The 23,028-nt window shown below is 41.5% G+C and overlaps 1 protein-coding gene across 5 annotated transcripts in view; it reads right to left on the bottom strand.

The window, feature by feature from the left end:
- The window catches only part of LOC141047547 (programmed cell death 1 ligand 1-like), a 129,943-nt gene that overhangs the window by 8,383 nt on the left and 98,532 nt on the right, over positions 1-23,028 (bottom strand). For all 5 annotated transcript variants that reach the window (XM_073542637.1, XM_073542639.1, XM_073542638.1 and 2 more), the window contains 2 exons: positions 20,407-20,502; positions 18,290-18,436 (listed from right to left, as the gene is read on the bottom strand). In XM_073542637.1, the coding sequence (XP_073398738.1) occupies positions 18,290-18,436; positions 20,407-20,502 (243 nt within the window). The remainder of the gene's footprint in view (positions 1-18,289; positions 18,437-20,406; positions 20,503-23,028) is intronic.

Below are 23,028 nucleotides of genomic sequence, written 5' to 3'. Positions count from 1 at the left end.
CAGTATCACGCGATGGCATGAGGGAGGAGATCACGCAGGATCGTGCGATGGCATGAGGGAGGAGATCGCCGAGAGTAGCGATCGCGCGATGCGAGGAGATCGGGCGACAAATGGAGGAGGCAGGTAAGGAGAGAGAGAGATTTTCATCCAGCAGCCAGACAGAATTGCGGGTTAAAACACAGAATAGCGGATCCGGAGGGAGAAACAACATTACAGGGTCCGTTCGGTCAGGTCAGCAGACACCAAAATATTGGCGGATCCGCAAAAATGCAGATGCTACGGACGCCAACAGTCAAAATCCGTCGATAATGAAAGTCAATGGGGGAAAAAACGGATCCGCAAAGAAAAATGGCGGATCCGTTTTTTTTCCAAAACGGCGGATTTTGACTGATGGTCACAAACGGATGTGTGAAACAGACCGTTCCCCGCCTGACCAGACATTACCACACTAATGAGTTTAAGTTTCTGAACATTTTCCCCACACTGTCAGTTCACCGTGGGTCAGGCAGGGACTCTGCGCAGCCTCATTGACTACCGCTGATGTCACTTAGGCTGCGCTAACTCCCCACCTAACCAGCGGTGAACTGACAGTGTGGGGAAAATGTTCAGAAACTTTCCCATGCTAATGAGTTCATGTCCGGTCAGGTGGGGAGGCTGTGCAGGCAGCTTTTCATTCATTCCTCTGTGGTTTACAGCTGGGGAGGTAGCATTAGCGCCACTCCCGGTTGTAAACTATTTAACCCCTTGAGATGGATTGCAGCTGCAGGAAAAAGGGAAGAGAGAAGCTAAGTGCCAGAATAGGTGCATTTTACAGATGCGCCTTTTCTGGGGTGCCTGGGGGCAGATGTTTTTAGCTGGGGGGGCAAGAACAATGGTCCCTCTCTAGACTGTTAATATCTGCCCTCAGTAACTGGCTTTCCCTCTCTGGTGGAGAAAATTGAGCGTGAGCCCACACCAGTTTTTTTTCCATGAATTAATCCTTTAATTTAACACCTACAGCTCCAAAATTTAACACACACTACTAACATTACTAGTGAGTGACATATATAAATCTAACGGATATGCAATGCTTTAATATATGTAAACCATGTCTCATATCCTGTTGGGTTCTGTTATTATTTTACAGATGCCGACAATTGAATTATCACCTATTCTGCTATCTATATCTCTATGAAATATAATTATATATATGTATGTGTGTGTCAATGACATATATATAGTATATACCTATACTATGTGTATACATGTATTCTATCTATTCTATTTTAACCTGTCAGTGTGATTTTACCGTATAGCACACTGAATTGCCGGCTTTTCTAAAGGACACTGGTGCGTATTTCTCACAAGTCACACGCATGGTCCGTGTGTAATCTGATTTTTTCTCTCACCCACAGACTTGCATTGGCGAGTCTCAGGCATAATACGGTGCAAATAGCAAGCATGATGATGGGAGCTGCCCATAGATTAATATTGGTCCGAGTGATATGCAATTTTTTTTTTTTCACACAGCACTCGTCCGTATTTCTCTCTAGTGTGACTCCGGCCATAAAGACCGAAGCGTCAAAATTTATTGGGATTGTTCTACCTCAATAAACATAGATGATGCTATAAAGAGTGGCAGATTTTATTCTAAAATTTGATTAAGGAGTGATATCCTTTTTCTATGCACCATTCTTTAACGTAGTGACGCTTAACTTTATTCATGAAAAGATGACATACTGTTCCAGCAGGGCAATAACCTGAAGCATACTTCGAGATTAGCAAAGAAATGGTTAAGTGACAATGAAGTAGATATGTTGATTGACCCCCACAGTCCCCAGACCTCAACCTAGTCAAAAACTTGTGTGAACAGTTGAAGAAAAAGCTGTATACATACCCAAGTGAGTCAAAAGGGCCCGTTACACATAGCGATATCGCTAGCAATATCGCTGTAACGTCACTGGTTTAATGACGTAGCAGCGATATTGCTAGCGATATCGCTACATGTGATACCTCCAACCGGCTCCCCCGCTGGTTATAGCTGGTCGCGCAAGAACGTCCTGGACCATTTCTCGTCGGGCGCTTCCTGCTGGGCTTCCTGTGGCGCCGATGAGCGACGTGTGGGCGCGGGCGGGAGTACGTCAGGATCGCCGCGTCTGACAGGTAAGTAGTGACCCCCAACTGCTGCTATGTCGCTGGTGAGATCTGCCTGTGTGGCAGCTCACTAGCGACCACTTAGCGATGCACCAGCGATCTATATCATTGTCGGGATCGCTGGTGCATCGCTAAGTGTAACGGTACCCAAACAGAATGCATCTACTTTGGGAATGTGTAGAAGAGACCTGAGATCAGATTTCAGTTGAGACATGCTTGAATCTGATCGAGAGCAGGCCAAGAAGGATTCTTGTATATGTTTAGGATTAGGGATAGAAGTTAGCATAGAGTAAGGCTGTGTGCCCACATAAGCTTTCTTTCGCGTTTTTTAAGCTTTTTTTTCCATGCAAAAATGCTTAAAAAATGCATACATTAACCATCCCATTCTTATAATGCATTCTGCAATTTTTGTGCACATGATGCGTTTTTTTCCCAAAAAAAAAACGCATCGCTGTAAAAAAACGCAGCATGTTCATTAATTTTGCTGAAAAAAACACATTCCCAACTATATTCTATGAGAATGTGGATGCTCTGGAAAAAAACACATCAAAAAACGCGGGAAAAAAAAATGCGTTTTTCCTGGGAAGGAGTCCGGTTTTTAGTCAGGAATTTTCTGCATACGTGGGTACATAGCCAAATAGCGTGGTTAGAATAGAGGGGGGCACATTAGAGATAAAGAATAGGAAAGTGTCAGTTTAGGCACAGACATCAAGGGGTTATTCAGTGGGGAGGAGTTAGAGCAGAGCAGCAAAGAGCAGGGAGGTATAGGACAGGCACTTACTGATTAGAGGCAGAAGCCCGGGCAGCCTGCCCAAGGGCAGGGGGCTTGCAGTGGAGCAGACAGTTGCAGGCCATGGGGATAAAACTGCTATGGCAGAAAGGGGCCTCAGGCTAGAGAATAGTGCAGTCAGGCACCAACTTAACGGAATCATCCTCAGGACGGATGCAGGGTCTAAGACCAGGGGGGGAATGGCTGAGATGGCATTCTCGGCACCTTTCCCAATTCGAACCGGATGAGGGGCTGACAAGGAGCTGGTGACGTAGAAGGCACAGATGGGAGATGGATGGTCCAAAGAGACTGCCAGGATGGCAGGGAAAAGTAAGGCATGGACAGAACAGATTAGATCAACATGAAATCCAACCTATAATTATCAAGTGCCTTTTAACAATACAAAATCCCATCCGTCCCATAGGTAGTAAAAATTACCCCGAGACAGAAACAGCACTATGCACATACATAATAAAAACATATATTTATTGAAACATATTAAAAAAACAACAAACATGGAAAACCTCTATTATAAGACACGAAAATTGCTATATGCATCCAAAAAAACCGTAATATTGGACAATTAAGAGATCATTTAATGCTAAACAATAGATGTGTATAATGTGGAAAAAATACCAAGAGGTAAGCCAAATAAACAATTATAAACATTCAGCTCAAATCGCAATCATGGTTAGTACGGAATTAAGAAAGGCTCCTCATGGACACCATGCCATAAATAGCACAAACTCACTCTCCTTTCAAATGTCCGATACCGCTAGGTAGTGATTCTTGCAACACAATTAATAATGAGTGCCCCAACTAAATTTATAGCTTAATAGCACTGCTATATAAAAAATCTGTGTTTGCAGATAATGCTAAAACCGCGATCAAAAGAAATAAAGCACAACTTGCTTACATGGATGTAAGTAGCCGCGTGTCCCACTCCCCGACGCGCGTTTCGTCCTCTTCCTCAGGGGGCGTGTGGACACGCAGTGCTATTAAGCTATAAATTTAGTTGGGGCACTCATCAATTGTGTTGCAAGAATCACTACCTAGCGGTATCGGACATTTGAAGGGAGAGTGAGTTTGTGCTATTTATGGCATGGTGTCCATGAGGAGCCTTTCTTAATTCCGTACTAACCATGATTGTGATTTGAGCTGAATGTTTATAATTGTTTATTTGGCTTACCTCTTGGTATTTTTTCCACATTATACACATCTATTGTTTAGCATTAAATGATCTCTTAATTGTCCAATATTACCGTTTTTTTGGATGCATATAGCAATTTTCGTGTCTTATACTAGAGGTTTTCCATGTTTGTTGTTTTTTTAATATGTTTCAATAAATATTTGTTTTTATTATGTATGTGCATAGTGCTGTTTCTGTCTCGGGGTAATTTTTACTACCTATAGGACGGACGGGATTTTGTACGGACAGAACAGAGTCTAACTAGAGGTACGGCCGTGAATGGAGGAAAGAAAGAGAGATTACAGAAGGAATAGAATCTGCCGGGAAGGCAGGGAAAGTACAGGATACATGGCTTTGTATGAATTGTGCTGCCAAGGTGATGAGTGCGCTTTTGATAAGTAAAGTTGAACTGTTGGAAAAAAGACTGTGACTCCGAAGTGTTATGTGGAACTGGGAAATCCAGAGCTAGAGTGACAGAACAGGAAGGAACTCTGACAGTGACCGTAAGTTTTCTGCTGCATGCGCTGCATGTGCCGCAGAAGGGACATTGTTTTATCTGTGGGGCGCCAGGGTGTGGGAACAGTAAAGCGTGTTGCCACAACTACCACCCTGGCCGCCTTACAGAGTTACTGGAGATGGTGAGGGCAGCATCGGTGGCCCACGGTTCTAGATTTATCTAGCAGCAGCAGCAGCCTGCATGGTCCCTCCAGGAGCACTGGCAATGTCTCCTGCCCCTGCATAGCACACTCAGGGGTCTCGGTCGCCTGAGCATTATTCACTGGAGGGAGGCCGAGGTATTCAACAAAGATTTAGGAGGCTCTTCGAGGACCCTACAGGGCAAGAGGAACGAAGTAGATGTTCTACCTCTCCTTCGGTCCCCAGGAGGAATCCTTGGCAGAAATGCACAGCACCAGAATTGGTTGGGGCTGAGTCACGGCTTATTTCTGGTTTGAGGCCTTCCAGAGACGGTAGGTGTGTCATGGTGACCCCGGGTGGAGGGCCTGCTGTGGGTCGATCATGGGGGTGCGGAAGAGAGGAGCAGCCCTCCCACAGTCGGTGAGGGGCTGAGGTCTGCAGATGCGCCGGATGTGGGCATTGTGTCTTCAATGGCAGCAGGCCCAATCCGGGCCTGCAGAGCTCCCCCTGCTGGTGGGTTCTCCAGACAGACCACATGAAAAAGGAAGAGAGGTGCCGAGGTAAATAATGCGGTGACCAGGGAGGTTGACAGTGGGAGACATCGGTTGGTCCCTTCTGCAGTCCCCCCGGACCTGTCAGAAATACTTGGAGCCAAATATACAGTGCAGAAGACAGTGAGCTGTCCCTTGGATCGTCGTCAGAAGAAGAACCTCAAGTAAGCAGTGTGGTGGCTGATCCGAGGACTCCTCTGAGGCAACCTGATGAGCATGATATAAATGTCTTTAATTTGTCTTGTAGGGAATGTCACTAGCGGTAGTGGGAATAGGAATGTGGAAGGGGTGGTACGAGATAATCAGGGACCTAATGCAGGTTCACCGGATTTCTGGTGTCAATTGTTTGTGTGTTACAGGGTTTATTAGCAGAACGGTTAGGGTCTGGGAACACGCAGTCTCCAGTGGGTGCTTAGGTACCTCTGGTGCAAGCTGGGTGGATGTTGGAGCAAGGCCTGGTTGTGGCAGGGGTAAGCTGGTAGTTTTGTATGAGATTCTTGGGCATAAGTGTTGTTTGGTTAAAATAGTGTCAGACTTCTTGCTTGCAATAGGTGGTTATGCAGGTTCACTACTCCGGCATTTGGATGGTTCAGCATTATCTAGATATCAGTTTACTGTAATATTTTGTTGTGTTTGTCACGTTTGGGCAAGAGACCCAATGAGTATGAGTCACATTCTTTTCAAATTGGGGCAGCGACAGAGGCATCTCGTTGGGGTTTGATTGATGAGATGGTTCAGCACCTTGGGCGCTGGGAGTTGTCAAAATTTTGTGCCTATGTTAGTCCTCATTTAGTTACGTTTTAAGGAAATTGTTTTGAATTTTAAGGGTGGTGTTGCGTTTTCTTTGGTACTACTTAAATTGGTTTAGGTTGTTTCACCGTAGGGTCTTGTCTTGTTAGAATCCTAGGTCACTGGTATGTTTTCTGGGGGGAGTTGTGACCTGAGGTGCATCCAGAAGGTCTGCAACTTGGACAGGATAGGTCTGCAGCATCAAGCAGATGGTTGGGAATTCCTGAAATTACATAGAGTAAGGTTTTGCCCTATCCGACGGATGTGTTGATGTTACACGTTGGAGAGAATGAAATTGGAGTTAGATCCTCCTGAGAACTAATCCGGGATATTAAGTTTGATTTTTTGCAGTTATGGTCATCATATCAGGGGATTTTATTAGTATTGTTGGACATTGTGGCATGTATTCATTGGAGGTAGACAGTCTGAACAAGATAAAAATAATAATGATCATTTTATTTCTATAGGGCCAACATATTCCGCAGCACTTTCCATTATAGAGGGGATTTGGACAGACAATAGACATTACAGCAAAACAAGAAACACAGATCAAAGCAGATACCAAGAGGAATGAGGACCCTGCTCGCAAGCTTACAATCTATGAGGAAAAAGGGGAGATGCGAAAGGTAGATGGTAACAATTGCTTTCATTGTTCGGACCAGCCATAGTGAACGAGTTGGGTGTTCCTGTAATGCTGCATGAACCAGTTAACAGCCTAATTATATAAGAGTACAGACACAGAGGGCAATTAAATGCATAAATCATGTGAGAAGATGATGCGAGGAACCTGAATATGGTAAAAAAAATTTGAAAGGGCCACACAGGGATAATTAAGTTAATTCGCTGAGGCGGTAGGCCAGTCTAAACAAATGCGTTTTTAGGACACGCTTAAAACTGTGTGGATTGGGGATTAATCATATCAACCTGTGTAGTGCATTCCAAAGAATTGGCACAGCACGTGAAAAGTCTTGGAGAAAGGAGTGGGAGGTTTTGATTATTGTGGTTGTTAACCTCAGGTCATTAGCAGAACGGAGGGCACGGGTAGGGCGGTAGGCTGAGACAAGGGAGAAGATGTAGGGTGGTGCTAAGCCATGGAGAGCTTTGTGGATGAGGGTGATAAGTTTGTACTGGATTCTGGAGTGGATGGGTAACCAGTGTAATGACTGGCACAAGGTAGAGGCATCGGTAAAACGATTGGTGAGGAATATGATCCTAGCTGCAGCATTCAAGACAGATTGGAGAGGGGAGATTTTGGTAGTTGAGAGTTACAATATTCCAGACAAGAATGAATAAAAGAAACAGTAAGAGTTTTTGCAGAGTCTAAAGTAAGGAAAGGTCGAATTCTAGAAATATTTTTAAGGTGCAGATAAGAAGAGCGAGCCGTGATCGGTTGTGGGGGGTGAATGGAAGCTTGGAATCAAGAATGACCACAAGACAGCAGGCAAGTTGCTGGGCCGTAATGGTGGAACCACACATGGAGATGGCAATGTCGGGCAAAGGTAGGTTAGTAGAGGGGAAAAAACACGAGGAGTTCAGTTTTTGACAGGTTGAGTTTCAGATAGAGGGAGGACATGATGTTAGAGACAGCAATAAGACAATCACTGGTGTTTTCTAAAAAGGCAGGCGTGATATCGGGAGAAGTGTATAATTGAGTGTCATCAGCATAGAGATAGTACTGGAAACCAAATCTACTGATTTTGTCCAATAGGGGCGGTATACAAAGAGAAGAGGAAGGGGCCTAGGACTGATCCTTGAGAAACCCCAACAGTAAGGGAAAAATGAGAGGAGGAGGAACCAGCAAAAGATACAGTGAAGGAACGGTCAGAGAGATAAGATGAGAACCAGGAGAGAATGGTGTCCTTGAGGCCGATGGAGTGTAGCACAGTGAGGAGGAGCTGATGATCCACAGTGTCGAATGCTGCGGAGAGATCCAAGAGAATTAGCATGGAAGAGTGACCATTGGATTTAGCAGTTAGAAGATCATTAGAGACTTTAGTGAGGGCAGTTTCAGAAGAGTGTAAAGAGCGGAAACCAGATTGAAGAGGGTCGAGAAGAGAGTTATCAGAGAGATATAGGATAAGACGGGTGTGGACCAGGCGTTCCAGGAGTTTAGAGATGAAGAGAAGATTAGAGACAGGTCTATAGTTAGCGGCACAGTTTAGGATGAGGGATGGTTTTTTAAGTAATGGATGTATGATGGTATGCTTAAATGAGGAAGGAAAGATACTGGAAGAGATAGAGAGGTTGAATATTTTTGTTACGTGAGAGGTGACAGCAGGGGAAAGGGACTGGAGGAGATGTGACGGAATGGAGTCACTGGTGCAAGTGGTAGGGCGAGAACATGCAAGAAGCCTGATTACTTCTTCTTCTGTGACTGGTTCAAAATCAGAGATCAGAGAGTGAGATAGATGCAATGGGGAAGGGAGGACAGTGCATGGTATGAGGGGATGGTGAGATAATTTCCTGTCGGATATGGTCAATTTTTTCTTTGAAATAATTGGCCATATCGTCAGCGTGGAGATCTTTTGGTTGGGGCCTGCACTTTTGGGTTGAATAAGGAATGAAAAGTGTCAAAGAGACGTTTAAGGTTATTGGATAGTGAGGTGATGAGGATGTTGAAATAGATTTGTTTGGAGAGGTGAAGGGCAGAGTTGTATGTTTTAAGAATAAACTTATAATGGATGAAATCTTCGAGTAGGTTCGGCGCACCTGGAGCACCACTGCAGGAAACATGTTTGTAGCGTGTGCCATGGTTGTTGCAGTCTGTGTCGTACTGTTCTATGTATAGGAGGTGCAATTTCATCCAGGGCACTTTGCAGTGTTTCATTGTAATGCTTCAGTGCAGAATCAGGACATGAGAGGGAGGAGATAGGGGCCAATGATGGCTGCAAGTTCTTCATAAGTTTCTGGGTATTAATGGCCTGTATGTTTCTATAAGTGTGGGAAGTTGGGGTGACCTGAATGGGGGTGGCAGTTCTTGATAGAGAATGAAAGAAAGTTGTGGTCAGAGAGCGAGAGAGGGGAGTTTTTGAAATCATCCACTGAGCAAAGCCGGGAGAAGACCAAGTCGAGGGAGTTTCCATCATCATGAGTGGGGGAGTTAGTATGCTGCAAGAGGCCAAAAGAGGAGGTTAGAGATAAAAAGTGAGAAGCAGATGGGGAGAGGGGAAAAGCAATGGAGATGTTGAAATCACCCAGGACTAGGAGGAGGATAGAAAGAGTGATCAGATGGTCAAGTGATTTGTGAGAGCGTCTTGTGTGTTGGCGGGTGGGACTGAATGGATCTGTGCTGTTTAGCAATTTGAAGAGAGCGAGAGTGCTATACATAGGAGAGGAAAGGACAGAGGGGCCGATATGGATGGAGTGTAAAGACTTAATGAAAGGACGATGGATGTGAGTGATTGCAGCAGCCAGGATATAAATTATACAAATGCTGGTGAATATGTGTTGTAATCCAAATTTATAGGGAACAGATTTATTTGTCTTACCTGTCTCCTAACCTGTCTAACTGCCATGTTTAACTGCCAAGTACTTTGAGAAATGTACTTCGATTGAATGTACTGTACATAAATGCTACCCCTGCATAAATGCGTCCCCAGACGATATCTCAATATATAGGAGGCTAGTTGTAAGATCTTACTTTTTTTTCTCTCATTAGCAATCAAACTAAGTTGACACAGCAGGACACAATAAAGGTCGTGACCAGATAAACAAGTGTCCAGGTCTACATGGATCATAAACCACTTTGAAAAAGTTACTTAATGAGAATGAGAGAGATTAAAAGCTAACAAAGCCGTGGCTTGTTTGTGGTCAGGAATGGTGGGATTGTGATACATCATAGGGATTTGTAGACTCCCTCAGTGGACTACTTGAGACGTGATGGTGTCCATCTTAACACAATTTTCATGAACCTGTGGACATTGGGGTTGCAGGATGGTATAGAATAAGCCTTGAAGGTGTGGCAGGCCTGTCCCATGTAAGGTATCACACGGTCAGATCTGCGGCGGGGGTAAGTTTGAGTCAGAGGCTCTTTGAGTATTTTAGGGAATATTAACGGTGAATGCATCCCAATGCAAATTGCGGGCGTGGGTCATGCATGGTCAAAGGTATTGACTTGGTGGTGTTAATACCCTTACTCCCTGGGCTAGTGTGGTGCGGCCGGGGAAAGTTTTATAGGATGTGGAGTTTGCCTCTGGCCTGGACTTATTAGCCTGTATGTACATATTAAAATAGTTACTGCCTTTAAATATGTTGTAGGTTCGCCATTTTGTTGTCAGCGCCCCGGGATTTGGTTATGTATATTTAGTAAGAGGCTGCTGTGGCCATTTTACCCAAGTCGCAAGCAGTCACATGTCTTATCTTTACGTGTAGGTAAAGTCAAACAGTTATCAGCCTGCTGTTGTTCTACTTGTGCTTCCCTGTGAATAGCTGTTGTATAGCCTTCTGCATATGCCTGCATTCCATTAGCCACCCCTAAGTGGGGAACAATTCTACCACCAGAGGTCACTACATCCTACAGTAATATTTATAGGGGTACCCCCACCAAATAACTCCCTTTCACGATCATATTTTCTAATTGGTGCCATTTGTGTTAAGAGAATTTAGATATACCCTATATCAAGTAAATTCATGGTGTGGGTAAATTCTGCTATTTAACAAATATGTGGACTGCCCACAGCAGGTAACCTCTGTCACTTCATGATTATCTTGTAGGAGGTACTGAATATTCCTAAAGTTCTCTGGCCACTTCCATTCAAAAACTCTTCTAGTTAATAGATTTAGTCCAGATACTACTAAACACCTTCAAAGGTTTTGTGAAAACTTGTGGATCAGAACTGTTTTTCCAATATGTGGAGAACTTACATACAATATGGGGCAGATGGTCTTTATGCTATGGTTGATCAGTGTATATTCCTGAAGTAATTAGTTCCAGCTGCGTGTAAAAAATTTCTTCTTTATTTCAACATTAAAATTATGTCATCTTCATAGTATATGCCATACACACGGACACGGCAACGCGTTTCGATCTGTAAGATCTTTGTCAGAGCCATAGAGATACACTGATCTCAGCTGCATATATACTACATTTGATCCAATGACATGCACAAATACAATCACATGACAATTAACTCATTAAAATTACATAGCAATGTACAAAATAAATTAAAACACATGTTGCAAAAGAGAAATATTTATCTTTTCAACAATAATGAAGCATTAGGTCATTTCGTTTATTTAAACCATTCGGGGATCGGACATCTAGGTGATAAATCCAAAAAGCCTCTCTTGTTAACAGGCGTCGCTTTGAATCTCCGCCGCGGAAAGGAATTTTAACCTGTTCTATTCCTTGCACTTTAAAACTCGAGGTATTTCTAGCATGGTGCCTAATGAAATGCTGCGACACAGCTGATATATTACGATTCATGTTATTCGTATTTTCAATATCATGTAGATGTTCCCTAATGCGCATCTTCATTTTTCTAGATGTGCACCCTATATATGATAATTTGCAAATGGTGCAATCTATCTTGTATATTACATTAGTTGAATTACAATTGATATATTGTTTTATGGTATATTGCACTTTATTTGCCGCATCAGAAAATTTTTTTGTGACATTTGCATATCTACATGTTTTGCATTTTGTAGCTCCACATCTGAAAAAACCATTGCAGGTTAACCAGGTTTTATTAGTTTTATTATTGAGAGAAAATAAATTAGGTGATAATTTGTCTCCCAATGTAGGAGCTCTTCTCGATACTATATTAATACCTGGCTTTAATATATCTGCCAATTTACTATCTTCATATAAAATGGGCAAATATCTATTAATGATTCCCTTGATTTGTGGAAATTGGCGACTAAACTGAAAACAAATATACGTTTTTTTTCCAATAACTGTCTCATTTGCATTGCCACCAGAAAAAATCATTTTATTACGTTTTTTATTTTTTACTATTTGTTGTGCTCGATTTAAAGACCAATCCGGATACATGCGATTTTTTAATTTTTTCTTTACATGTTCCAGTTCACTATCTAGATTACTCTCTTCACTACAATTACGTTTAACCCTTGTGAGTTCTCCTACTGGTATTGCTTTGAGGGTATGTTTATTGTGACTGCTAGTCGCATGTAAGATGGTATTCCCACTATAGGGTTTATGATGTGTTTTCGTAGAGATTATTTCCCCCTCAACACCAAATAAATCCAAATCCAAAAAAGATATATGTTCCATATTATGTTCATGCGTAAATTTAATATTGTATTGGTTAGAGTTTAGATATAGCATAAAGGCAGGTATGGCAGATACATCTCCATCCCAAATTAATAGGGTATCATCGATATATCTGCCATACCATGCCACCTGTCCATAAAAAGGATTGGAATCTGAGAAAATAAATTCATATTCCCAATACGACATAACCAGATTTGCAAGGGACGGTGAAAATTTGGCTCCCATGGCTACTCCCTTCAACTGTAAATAATAACACTGGTTGAAGGAGAAAAAATTATGTGACATCAAAAATATTACTACTTGCAAAATATAATTAATTAGATCCATAGAGTAGTTACTAAACCTTTTTAAATGAAATTGCAAAGCTCTTATTGCTAAATCATGAGGGATACATGTATATAATGATACTACATCACAACTAAGCCATGAATATGATGACAGCCACATCTTGTTAGAAAACATTTGTAACACCTGTTTGGAATCTCTAATATAGCCAGACATCCTCTGTACAAGGGGTTGCAACAATGTGTCAACCCATTGTGACAAATGCTCATGTGCTGAACCGATGCCCGAGACAATCGGTCGCATAGGAGGAATGCCACAGCCTTTGTGTATTTTGGGTACTCCATATATAATTGGAAGCACCGGTTTTTTCACTTGCAGATATTCTGCCTGTTTTTTAGTAATGACTCCTAACTCCAAACCTTCCATGATAATTTGATTAGTTTTATCCCTAAATTGTTCTTAAGGGTTATAATCCAGTTTCCTGTATGTCAATTCATCTGACAATAACTCAATCATTTTATCATAATAATCTTTAGAATCTAGAACCACAACTACCCCACCTTTATCTGACATTTTTATAACAATATCTGTCATTGATTTTAATTCTCTTAGGGCTATAAATTGCTTGCCAGATAGATTTTTAAATTTACTATTTTTTTGATTAAACAAAATTTGCAATTCCTTTTCCACTATATCTTGGAATCGGTCCATACACTCAGATCTCGCGTGGACCGGATAGAAATAGGGATTTTTTGTGGAAAAATTTAATGACTGATTAACATATTCCATCTCTCTATTTTTTTCTGTATCCAAATCTTGTAAAGTTACCAATGACACCTGCTCCTGAAAGTTCATATGTAAAAATTCGTTAGTTATTGTCTGAGTGTTGTCATCACATTCTCCTTCTTCATTCATTGTTGTTTGTGAATCATTCATAAAGTGTTTTTTGACAGTCAAGTTCCGCATGAACTTATTCACATCTAGTATAGTTGTGAACAAATCAAAGTCCTGATCCGGAGCAAAGTTTAACCCCAACGATAAGATCTCAATTTGATCTGGAGTTAAATCTCTGGATGAATAATTTTGCACATTCTTAATTACTTGGTCATGTAATGCTTCTTGCGGGTAGTAATTCCTACTGCGCCTGTGGTGCTTGCGACCCCCGCGCCTCTTGCGTTTTTTGAAAAATGTTGGCCTAGATGTCCGATCCCCGAATGGTTTAAATAAACGAAATGACCTTATGCTTCATTATTGTTGAAAAGATAAATATTTCTCTTTTGCAACATGTGTTTTAATTTATTTTGTACATTGCTATGTAATTTTAATGAGTTAATTGTCATGTGATTGTATTTGTGCATGTCATTGGATCAAATGTAGTATATATGCAGCTGAGATCAGTGTATCTCTATGGCTCTGACAAAGATCTTACAGATCGAAACGCGTTGCCGTGTCCATGTGTATGGCATATACTATGAAGATGACATAATTTTAATGTTGAAATAAAGAAGAAATTTTTTACACGCAGCTGGAACTAATTGCTTTTTCCTATTGATTACACGTCAGTCCAGACGGAGCTCCGAGGTCTGCGGTGAACACTTGGTGAGCTGGCTTTTGTTTGTTTTCATGTTATGGTTGGACTGCCTTGCTCCCAGATCTGTATCTATTGATGGATATCTAATGTACTAACATTGTTTATACAAGAATATTTTCGTCTTGCCTACACGGGATAACATTATCAGAGGTCACGTTTTAATATGGCCACAGACCTGAACAGGGATCGGTCTTTAAAGGCTGCAGAGGTTTTTTCTAATCAGCAAGAGCCAGACAGCAGTGTTACAGGCTTTAATGAATGTCTGATTAATTTGGAAAAACTTCGTATGCAGGAAATGAAACTGTGGTGGGATCATGAAACGCTTAACAATTATATGAGCAAAGAAATGATACCGAGAGGTTTGCGAATTAAAAAAATTCCCACCACAATCTACTCGGATGAATTCATAGAGCAATGGAATACTATTCTAAGCAATTGTTCTCAGAATTTAATGAAACTGATTGTTCGGCAGGAAGAGACTAAACTGAAAGACATTCAGCAGGAGATGGAAACAGTTAATTCGTCTATACTGCAATACAAGACATTGGCACAGTTTGATTCTTCCATAGCAAAAATAAATGAGAAAGTCTCAGCTTTGGAGGAAGAAGTTATTACTAGAAAAAAGAAAAAATTTGTGCGAGACACTAATGATTACACAAGCAACAAAGTATATGACTGGGGCAAGTGGACTAATTTTGATAAAACTCCTAAGTCCATTCTCAAACAAAGCCATGCTCATAAAAAACGCAAATATTCAAGAGCTAGACTGAACAAACCGCATGTTTCCTTTACATCATCAGACCCGGACTCCTCTGATAATTACTTGAGTGCTTCAGACGATAATGCACCAACCAGTGTGAATATAGGCCAACATTTTTCAAAAAACGCAAGAGGCGCGGGGGTCGCAAGCACCACAGGCGCAGTAGGAATTACTACCCGCAAGAAGCATTACATGACCAACTAATTAAGAATGTGCAAAATTATTCATCCAGAGATTTAACTCCAGATCAAATTGAGATCTTATCTTTGGGGTTAAACTTTGCTCCGGATCAGGACTTTGATTTGTTCACAACTATACTAGATGTGAATAAGTTCATGCGGAACTTGACTGTCAAAAAACACTTTATGAATGATTCACAAACAACAATGAATGAAGAAGGAGAATGTGATGACAACACTCAGACAATAACAAACGAATTTTTACATATGAACTTTCAGGAGCAGGTGTCATTGGTAACTTTACAAGATTTGGATACAGAAAAAAATAGAGAGATGGAATATGTTAATCAGTCATTAAATTTTTCCACAAAAAATCCCTATTTCTATCCGGTCCACGCGAGATCTGAGTGTATGGACCGATTCCAAGATATAGTGGAAAAGGAATTGCAAATTTTGTTTAATCAAAAAAATAGTAAATTTAAAAATCTATCTGGCAAGCAATTTATAGCCCTAAGAGAATTAAAATCAATGACAGATATTGTTATAAAAATGTCAGATAAAGGTGGGGTAGTTGTGCTTCTAGATTCTAAAGATTATTATGATAAAATGATTGAGTTATTGTCAGATGAATTGACATACAGGAAACTGGATTATAACCCTTTAGAACAATTTAGGGATAAAACTAATCAAATTATCATGGAAGGTTTGGAGTTAGGAGTCATTACTAAAAAACAGGCAGAATATCTGCAAGTGAAAAAACCGGTGCTTCCAATTATATATGGAGTACCCAAAATACACAAAGGCTGTGGCATTCCTCCTATGCGACCGATTGTCTCGGGCATCGGTTCAGCACATGAGCATTTGTCACAATGGGTTGACACATTGTTGCAACCCCTTGTACAGAGGATGTCTGGCTATATTAGAGATTCCAAACAGGTGTTACAAATGTTTTCTAACAAGATGTGGCTGTCATCATATTCATGGCTTAGTTGTGATGTAGTATCATTATATACATGTATCCCTCATGATTTAGCAATAAGAGCTTTGCAATTTCATTTAAAAAGGTTTAGTAACTACTCTATGGATCTAATTAATTATATTTTGCAAGTAGTAATATTTTTGATGTCACATAATTTTTTCTCCTTCAACCAGTGTTATTATTTACAGTTGAAGGGAGTAGCCATGGGAGCCAAATTTTCACCGTCCCTTGCAAATCTGGTTATGTCGTATTGGGAATATGAATTTATTTTCTCAGATTCCAATCCTTTTTATGGACAGGTGGCATGGTATGGCAGATATATCGATGATACCCTATTAATTTGGGATGGAGATGTATCTGCCATACCTGCCTTTATGCTATATCTAAACTCTAACCAATACAATATTAAATTTACGCATGAACATAATATGGAACATATATCTTTTTTGGATTTGGATTTATTTGGTGTTGAGGGGGAAATAATCTCTACGAAAACACATCATAAACCCTATAGTGGGAATACCATCTTACATGCGACTAGCAGTCACAATAAACATACCCTCAAAGCAATACCAGTAGGGGAACTCACAAGGGTTAAACGTAATTGTAGTGAAGAGTGTAATCTAGATAGTGAACTGGAACATGTAAAGAAAAAATTAAAAAATCGCATGTATCCGGATTGGTCTTTAAATCGAGCACAACAAATAGTAAAAAATAAAAAACGTAATAAAATGATTTTTTTCTGGTGGCAATACAAATGAGACAGTTATTGGAAAAAAACCGTATATTTGTTTTCAGTTTAGTCGCCAATTTCCACAAATCAAGGGAATCATTAATAGATATTTGCCCATTTTATATGAAGATAGTAAATTGGCAGATATATTAAAGCCAGGTATTAATATAGTATCGAGAAGAGCTCCTACATTGGGAGACAAATTATCACCTAATTTATTTTCTCTCAATAATAAAACTAATAAAACCTGGTTAACCTGCAATGGTTTTTTCAGATGTGGAGCTACAAAATGCAAAACATGTAGATATGCAAATGTCACAAAAAAATTTTCTGATGCGGCAAATAAAGTGCAATATACCATAAAACAATATATCAATTGTAATTCAACTAATGTAATATACAAGATAGATTGCACCATTTGCAAATTATCATATATAGGGTGCACATCTAGAAAAATGAAGATGCGCATTAGGGAACATCTACATGATATTGAGAATACGAATAACATGAATCGTAATATATCAGCTGTGTCGCAGCATTTCATTAGGCACCATGCTAGAAATACCTCGAGTTTTAAAGTACAAGGAATAGAACAGGTTAAAATTCCTTTCCGCGGCGGAGATTCAAAGCGACGCCTGTTAACAAGAGAGGCTTTTTGGATTTATCACCTAGATGTCCGATCCCCGAATGGTTTAAAAAAACGAAATGACCTAATGCTTCATTATTGTTGAAAAGATAAATATTTCTCTTTTGCAACATGTGTTTTAATTTATTTTGTACATTGCTATGTAATTTTAATGAGTTAATTGTCATGTGATTGTATTTGTGCATGTCATTGGATCAAATGTAGTATATATGCAGCTGAGATCAGTGTATCTCTATGGCTCTGACAAAGATCTTACAGATCGAAACGCGTTGCCGTGTCCGTGTGTATGGCATATACTATGAAGATGACATAATTTTAATGTTGAAATAAAGAAGAAATTTTTTACACGCAGCTGGAACTAATTGCTTTTTCCTATTGATTACACGTCAGTCCAGACGGAGCTCCGAGGTCTGCGGTGAACACTTGGTGAGCTGGCTTTTGTTTGTTTTCATATTCCTGAAGTGCAGTGTAAAATGCTTTTTCTAGCATTTTTGGCTCACAAAGGGAGGATCACAAACGCCGCAATCACGCTCCCCCTTCTCCTTTATATTCATTTACTTGTTTGTGCAAAGATCTAAGTGTACAGTAAATTTTTCCTTGCTTTCCCATTGAAAAAGAAAAATGTAAGATGGATATAAATTGAAAAGACGCATAGGTGGGTCAATATGTGTTTCTAGAGAATATGCAGATTCTTTGCTCAATTAATTGCACTTGAAGTTGTGAAATGCTCAAACAATGAACCAAGAGAGAAGATTAGAAATGGTAATTATAATAGGATATGTACATAATGTGACAGAAAGAGTTGAGTATTTACCAACAATTGAGTTCACAGATATGTTTCCAAAATGGTCGCTAGAATATTTGCTTGTCGCTAATGTATCATCATTGATACTGAGAGTATCATTTGTACATCTGCTTATGTTGAAGCCGGTCCTTTTCTGATAAACTCTTTTGTACTGTCCTATGGAAAGTCAAATACCAAGAAACTGATCAAAACTAGACTGAGTTTTGTGACGAATGAACAGTTGATTTGGCAAATTCATAATAAAAAAGTCGGAAAATATATTGAAGTTGTAAATTATGAGCGGTGTGACACAGAGAAAAAACTGATACTGGTAACATCTTTACAAATATATAAGCATTCATATATTGAGTCACAGATTCCCGCTCTCTTTGAGCGCAGCTAAACAATCGCATCCACAGTTCTCCAACATCAGTGGACATCAGAGACCCTTGCATCTCCTCCAAAAATTGCAACACTTTGGTAAAGTGTAAACATCTAGATTCCCGGTCCAGGACCTTCACAGCAATCTCTGCTTGCATAGCAGGGATCATAGGGTGCATCCTCAGCATACCTTTAACCTGCTCAGTCCAGTCCCACAGCAGTGAATTGCTCCCTATAAACTTTGGGAGATTGCTGAGCATGGCCCCCAACAGCAAGCTGTCCCTTGGGACCCCCATGATCACCTGGTCTGCTGTCTCTGAGCCCGCAGACTGCATCCTGCCAATTACGCCAAATGTAAGCAGGTTGCGGGATGAAGTGGCGCAAGGGAGACAGAGCAGGGATTAACAATATAACAATTTGACACAAAGGAGAAACTCCTTGCAGGAAGATAAACAGGTAAATTCAAAAGAGAAAATGTAAGATTACAGCAGTCCAATTATCAAACTTGTTGTGTCCTTATGTTCCTCCACTGCAGATGATCCATTGGGGGTTGTAGTACCGGCAACGGCCGGGGTAGTGTCCACAGATGGGGTTCCACAGATGACGGTCCAGCTTCGGGCGGCAACGGGCGGTCTCCAAGTTTACCCATTGAGCCCCTGGTCTATGAGCCTGTGCAGTTAAAGCAATGAGAGCTGCAGCAATCCTGGAATCAAGCGTAGGCTCGGGTGCGCTGTCCAGCGTATGGTACCACAGCCTAATGTCCTGTAGCCGGCCCATGCTTCTTCACTGTCACTGGGTGCGCGACGCTCTCTACACTCGCTGTCCTGCTGACGTTACCTAGAGATGTCGGCTGCCGTACGTTGCAGCGCCGAGGCTTGGGGTGCGGAGTCGGTTGCTCACCCTGCTGTACTCTGTCTGACCGCAGGAAACTGCCTGTCGCTTTGCGCTCTTTCTCCTTAGCTTCCGGTTCACACGCACCCTCCCTTCCTAGGTCATGTAGCCTGTCTGGTCCACTATTCCTTCCCCCGGGCAACATGGGACGCGGCCTCGACAGTCCCGGAGACGACTCAATGCAGGTTCCCGCAGACCTGTTCTCCTCCTTACACTACAGCCAATAAAGTATGTTGGTGGAATCAGGGTCTTTGACCCTACATCAGGATGCTCCCAAATGGGGAAGCAAAAATCTGGTGACAGATTTCCTTTAAAATATATGCCTATTCCAATGTATTTACAAATTCAATTTAAGAACAAATGTACACAACCTATCTTGATTGTAATCCGGGAACTGCCTGTATAACCTTCTATCCAACTTTTATCGACTATAGGAAAAACCCTTTTCAAATGATTACCCAGAGAATTTATCTAACTGCCACATGAAGACAGAAATAACTGAGAAGGATTAATATTAATGAGTGCATTTCCTTTCATCATCTATGTAATTAACCCCTTCACTACATTGGATGTACATATTCGTCAAAGGTCGTGTCCTTGCCTTTGATATGGGCTCGCGCTCCAAGCCCACATCTTTCCCTACACTTGATGGCTGAATTAATCTGTCAGGTGATCAGGGGGCGCCAATGTATTTTCTTGAGAGCCGGGTGTCTGCTGATGACCCCCATGCCTGGAGGGGTCTGCACAAGTTTTGAACAAATATATACAATACATACAAAGATTAGGGGAACAAACAATGTTACAAATTTTTGGTACTCTATCTGCTAAACTAGAGCGAAACACATATCTGTGCAAAAAAAATTAAATTGACTTACCAAACCCTACTGCCGTGCTAACAACTATTACAATCAATATTGCCAAACTCACAAATGAAAGCTTCCATTCTTGAGATTTCTCATTTTTTACAGGTTCTGCAAAAAAGAGCAACAATCAGATAAAAAATAACTAAAAAATAGAATAAACTAAACAATGCCATTACCACCATACAGTATGTGGCCATTTATACAGCAGCACACAATTTTTTAATGACAAGTGTTTGGCACAAGTGATCATATGAACCGCTCAGTGTTTAGGGACTGAAGGTGGATTGTGAGAGCTGATGCTATAGTCTAAATTCAGTACTTAGATGAGCTTTAACCACCACTTTTCCATTGCATTTTTAAAAACATTCCTATGACATCCCAATTCTCCCACATTCTTAAAAGATTGACTTATTATTGTCCCATGCCCTGTGCAAATCAGCACAGTATAGTCCAATGAGTGTTTCTGGGCTGTGCCCAGCTTCTCCTCTGTCCCCGCACTCATCGTCCTCCATCTTGATTGACATGGCTGACATCTACAACGTCATCTACAAAGTCTATTCAAATATCACTCCTGCACAGTAGAGAACAGGAGCTGCCCAGACTCTGGAGAAGACCTCAACCTTGTCAATCAAGACAGGAGGACGGCAATTACAGAGACAGAGGAGGCACCAAGCACAGTACAGAGATACCCATAAGAACAGAAGGTAAGGCACTGAATAGTATAAAGTATGGGACAAGTTATTTTCTTAGTTATGCAGGATAGCTGGACTCTTATGAAGAAAGAATGTAGGTTATTAGTGATGAGCGAACGTGCTGGGATAAGGTGCTATCCAAGCATGCTCGGGTGCGACCCTATCTTCGGCGTGCTCAAAAAATATGTTCAAGTCCCCACGGCTACATGTCGACAACCACAACACATGAAGGGATCTCCTGTTTGCTATCCGAGCACGTTCGCTCATCCCGAGCAGTTATACCTTATACTGTATAGGGACAACCTGGCCACAGGTTCTCTTTAAAATAACATTGCATTCTGTATATATTTGAACATAACTATATAGGTTATGGTGTAACTCAATAACATATTTGTATGTGTTCATTTTTAGTCGGCACTGTTCAGTGTAACTTGTGTAGCAATATGGCTTCTTGGCTCATAAGCTTTTCTTGGTCAGACCATGTCTCCCTGAGCTCCCTCCTTGGAGATCAAGAAGAACGCTCATTATAATTTTTTCCAGAGAAATGGTAAATGAGCTACGAATATGCACTCGAGGCACCTTATGCCTTCCATTCGTGATTTTTAATTCTCACTAACATGGCAGCAATGTTTCCAAAATAATTCATTTTTCATATGGAATTTAGTTATGAAAATATGAAGCTAGAGGTACAGGCCCTATGCACTGTTATGGGAACCCTGGATTTGTACAAAACAACTGTAATGCTGTCATCTGCCATAGGGTTGTTGAATAATCAATAAAGAGAGAGAAACATAATAATTAAAACCCCTTCCCGACTTGTGACGCCACGTAAGCATCAAGAAACATGGTGCATTCCCCACCTGTGACGCCACATAGGCATCATGGCGGGGTCGTGTTCCTGTGGGTTGGGTGACCGGGGTCACTGAAATGTCACCCCACCTGCAGGTATGTGACGACCTGTAGTTGACCCCAGGGGGTGGCTTTCCCCCCATGGCTACGATCGCTCTGATTGGCTGTTGAAAGTGAAACAGTCAATCAGAGCAATTGTAATATTTCACCAATGAAACTTGGTGAAATATGACAATCCAGCCATTGGCTGGAGCTAGGGACCTCTATGTCACCCCCCCAGATCTGATTGGAGCTAGCGTCCATGTGACGCTATCCAATCAGATTTGGATGGGCGGTGTGTACTATGGCTGCCCTTGCTCTTCAGCCTCATCCCGTTCGTGGAAGCTGAAGAGCGAGGTCCCTGCATGCTGCCCTGCTGCCACCACCGACTGATGACCGTGATCTGCTGCCTCTGCTACCACCGATTACCCTGCTGCCATCCCGTATTTGCTCCCCTCTGTGCTGTCCTCTGCTCCCATCTGCTGCCCTCTGCTCCCCCCGCTGTCCATTTCCACCCCCCTGACCTCCGCTCCCTCTTCCCCGCCGCAGTGATCTCCCCCCTGCCCCAGTGATCGCCCCCCCTCCCCCGGTGATCACCCCCCTGCCCCAGTGATCACCCCCCTGCTGCTACTGCCGGCTCCTGCCCCCCTGCGCCTGACAGCCCCCTCCTGGCCCCCGTGCCCGTCAGCCCCCTCCTGCCCCCCTGCAAACAGGGGCTCTCCATATGCGTCAGGGTGTCCACTAACAATTGCAATTAATTTTCCATTCAAAATGTCAAATGTTGCTCCTTCCCTTCCGAGCCGTGCCGTGCGCCCAAACAGTGGTTTATGACCACATATGAGTTATCGATATACTCAAGAGAAATTGCCCAACAAATTTTAGGATCCATTTTATCCTTTTACCCATGTGAAAATGAAAAAAATTGAGGCTAAAAGAACATTTTTGTTTGAAAAATTAAAATGTCTATTTTTTCTTTCCACGTTGCTTTAGTTCCTGTGAAGCACCTGAATGGTTAATAATCTTCTTGAATGTAGTTTTGAGTAGCTTGAGGGGT

The sequence above is a fragment of the Dendrobates tinctorius genome, unplaced genomic scaffold, assembly GCF_039654945.1.
Source record: "Dendrobates tinctorius isolate UK_male_01 unplaced genomic scaffold, ASM3965494v1 ptg000128l, whole genome shotgun sequence".
Classification (NCBI taxonomy): Eukaryota; Metazoa; Chordata; class Amphibia; order Anura; family Dendrobatidae; genus Dendrobates; species Dendrobates tinctorius.
Note: the sequence above shows the minus strand (reverse complement) of the source record. Positions and strands in the feature narration are given on the sequence as shown.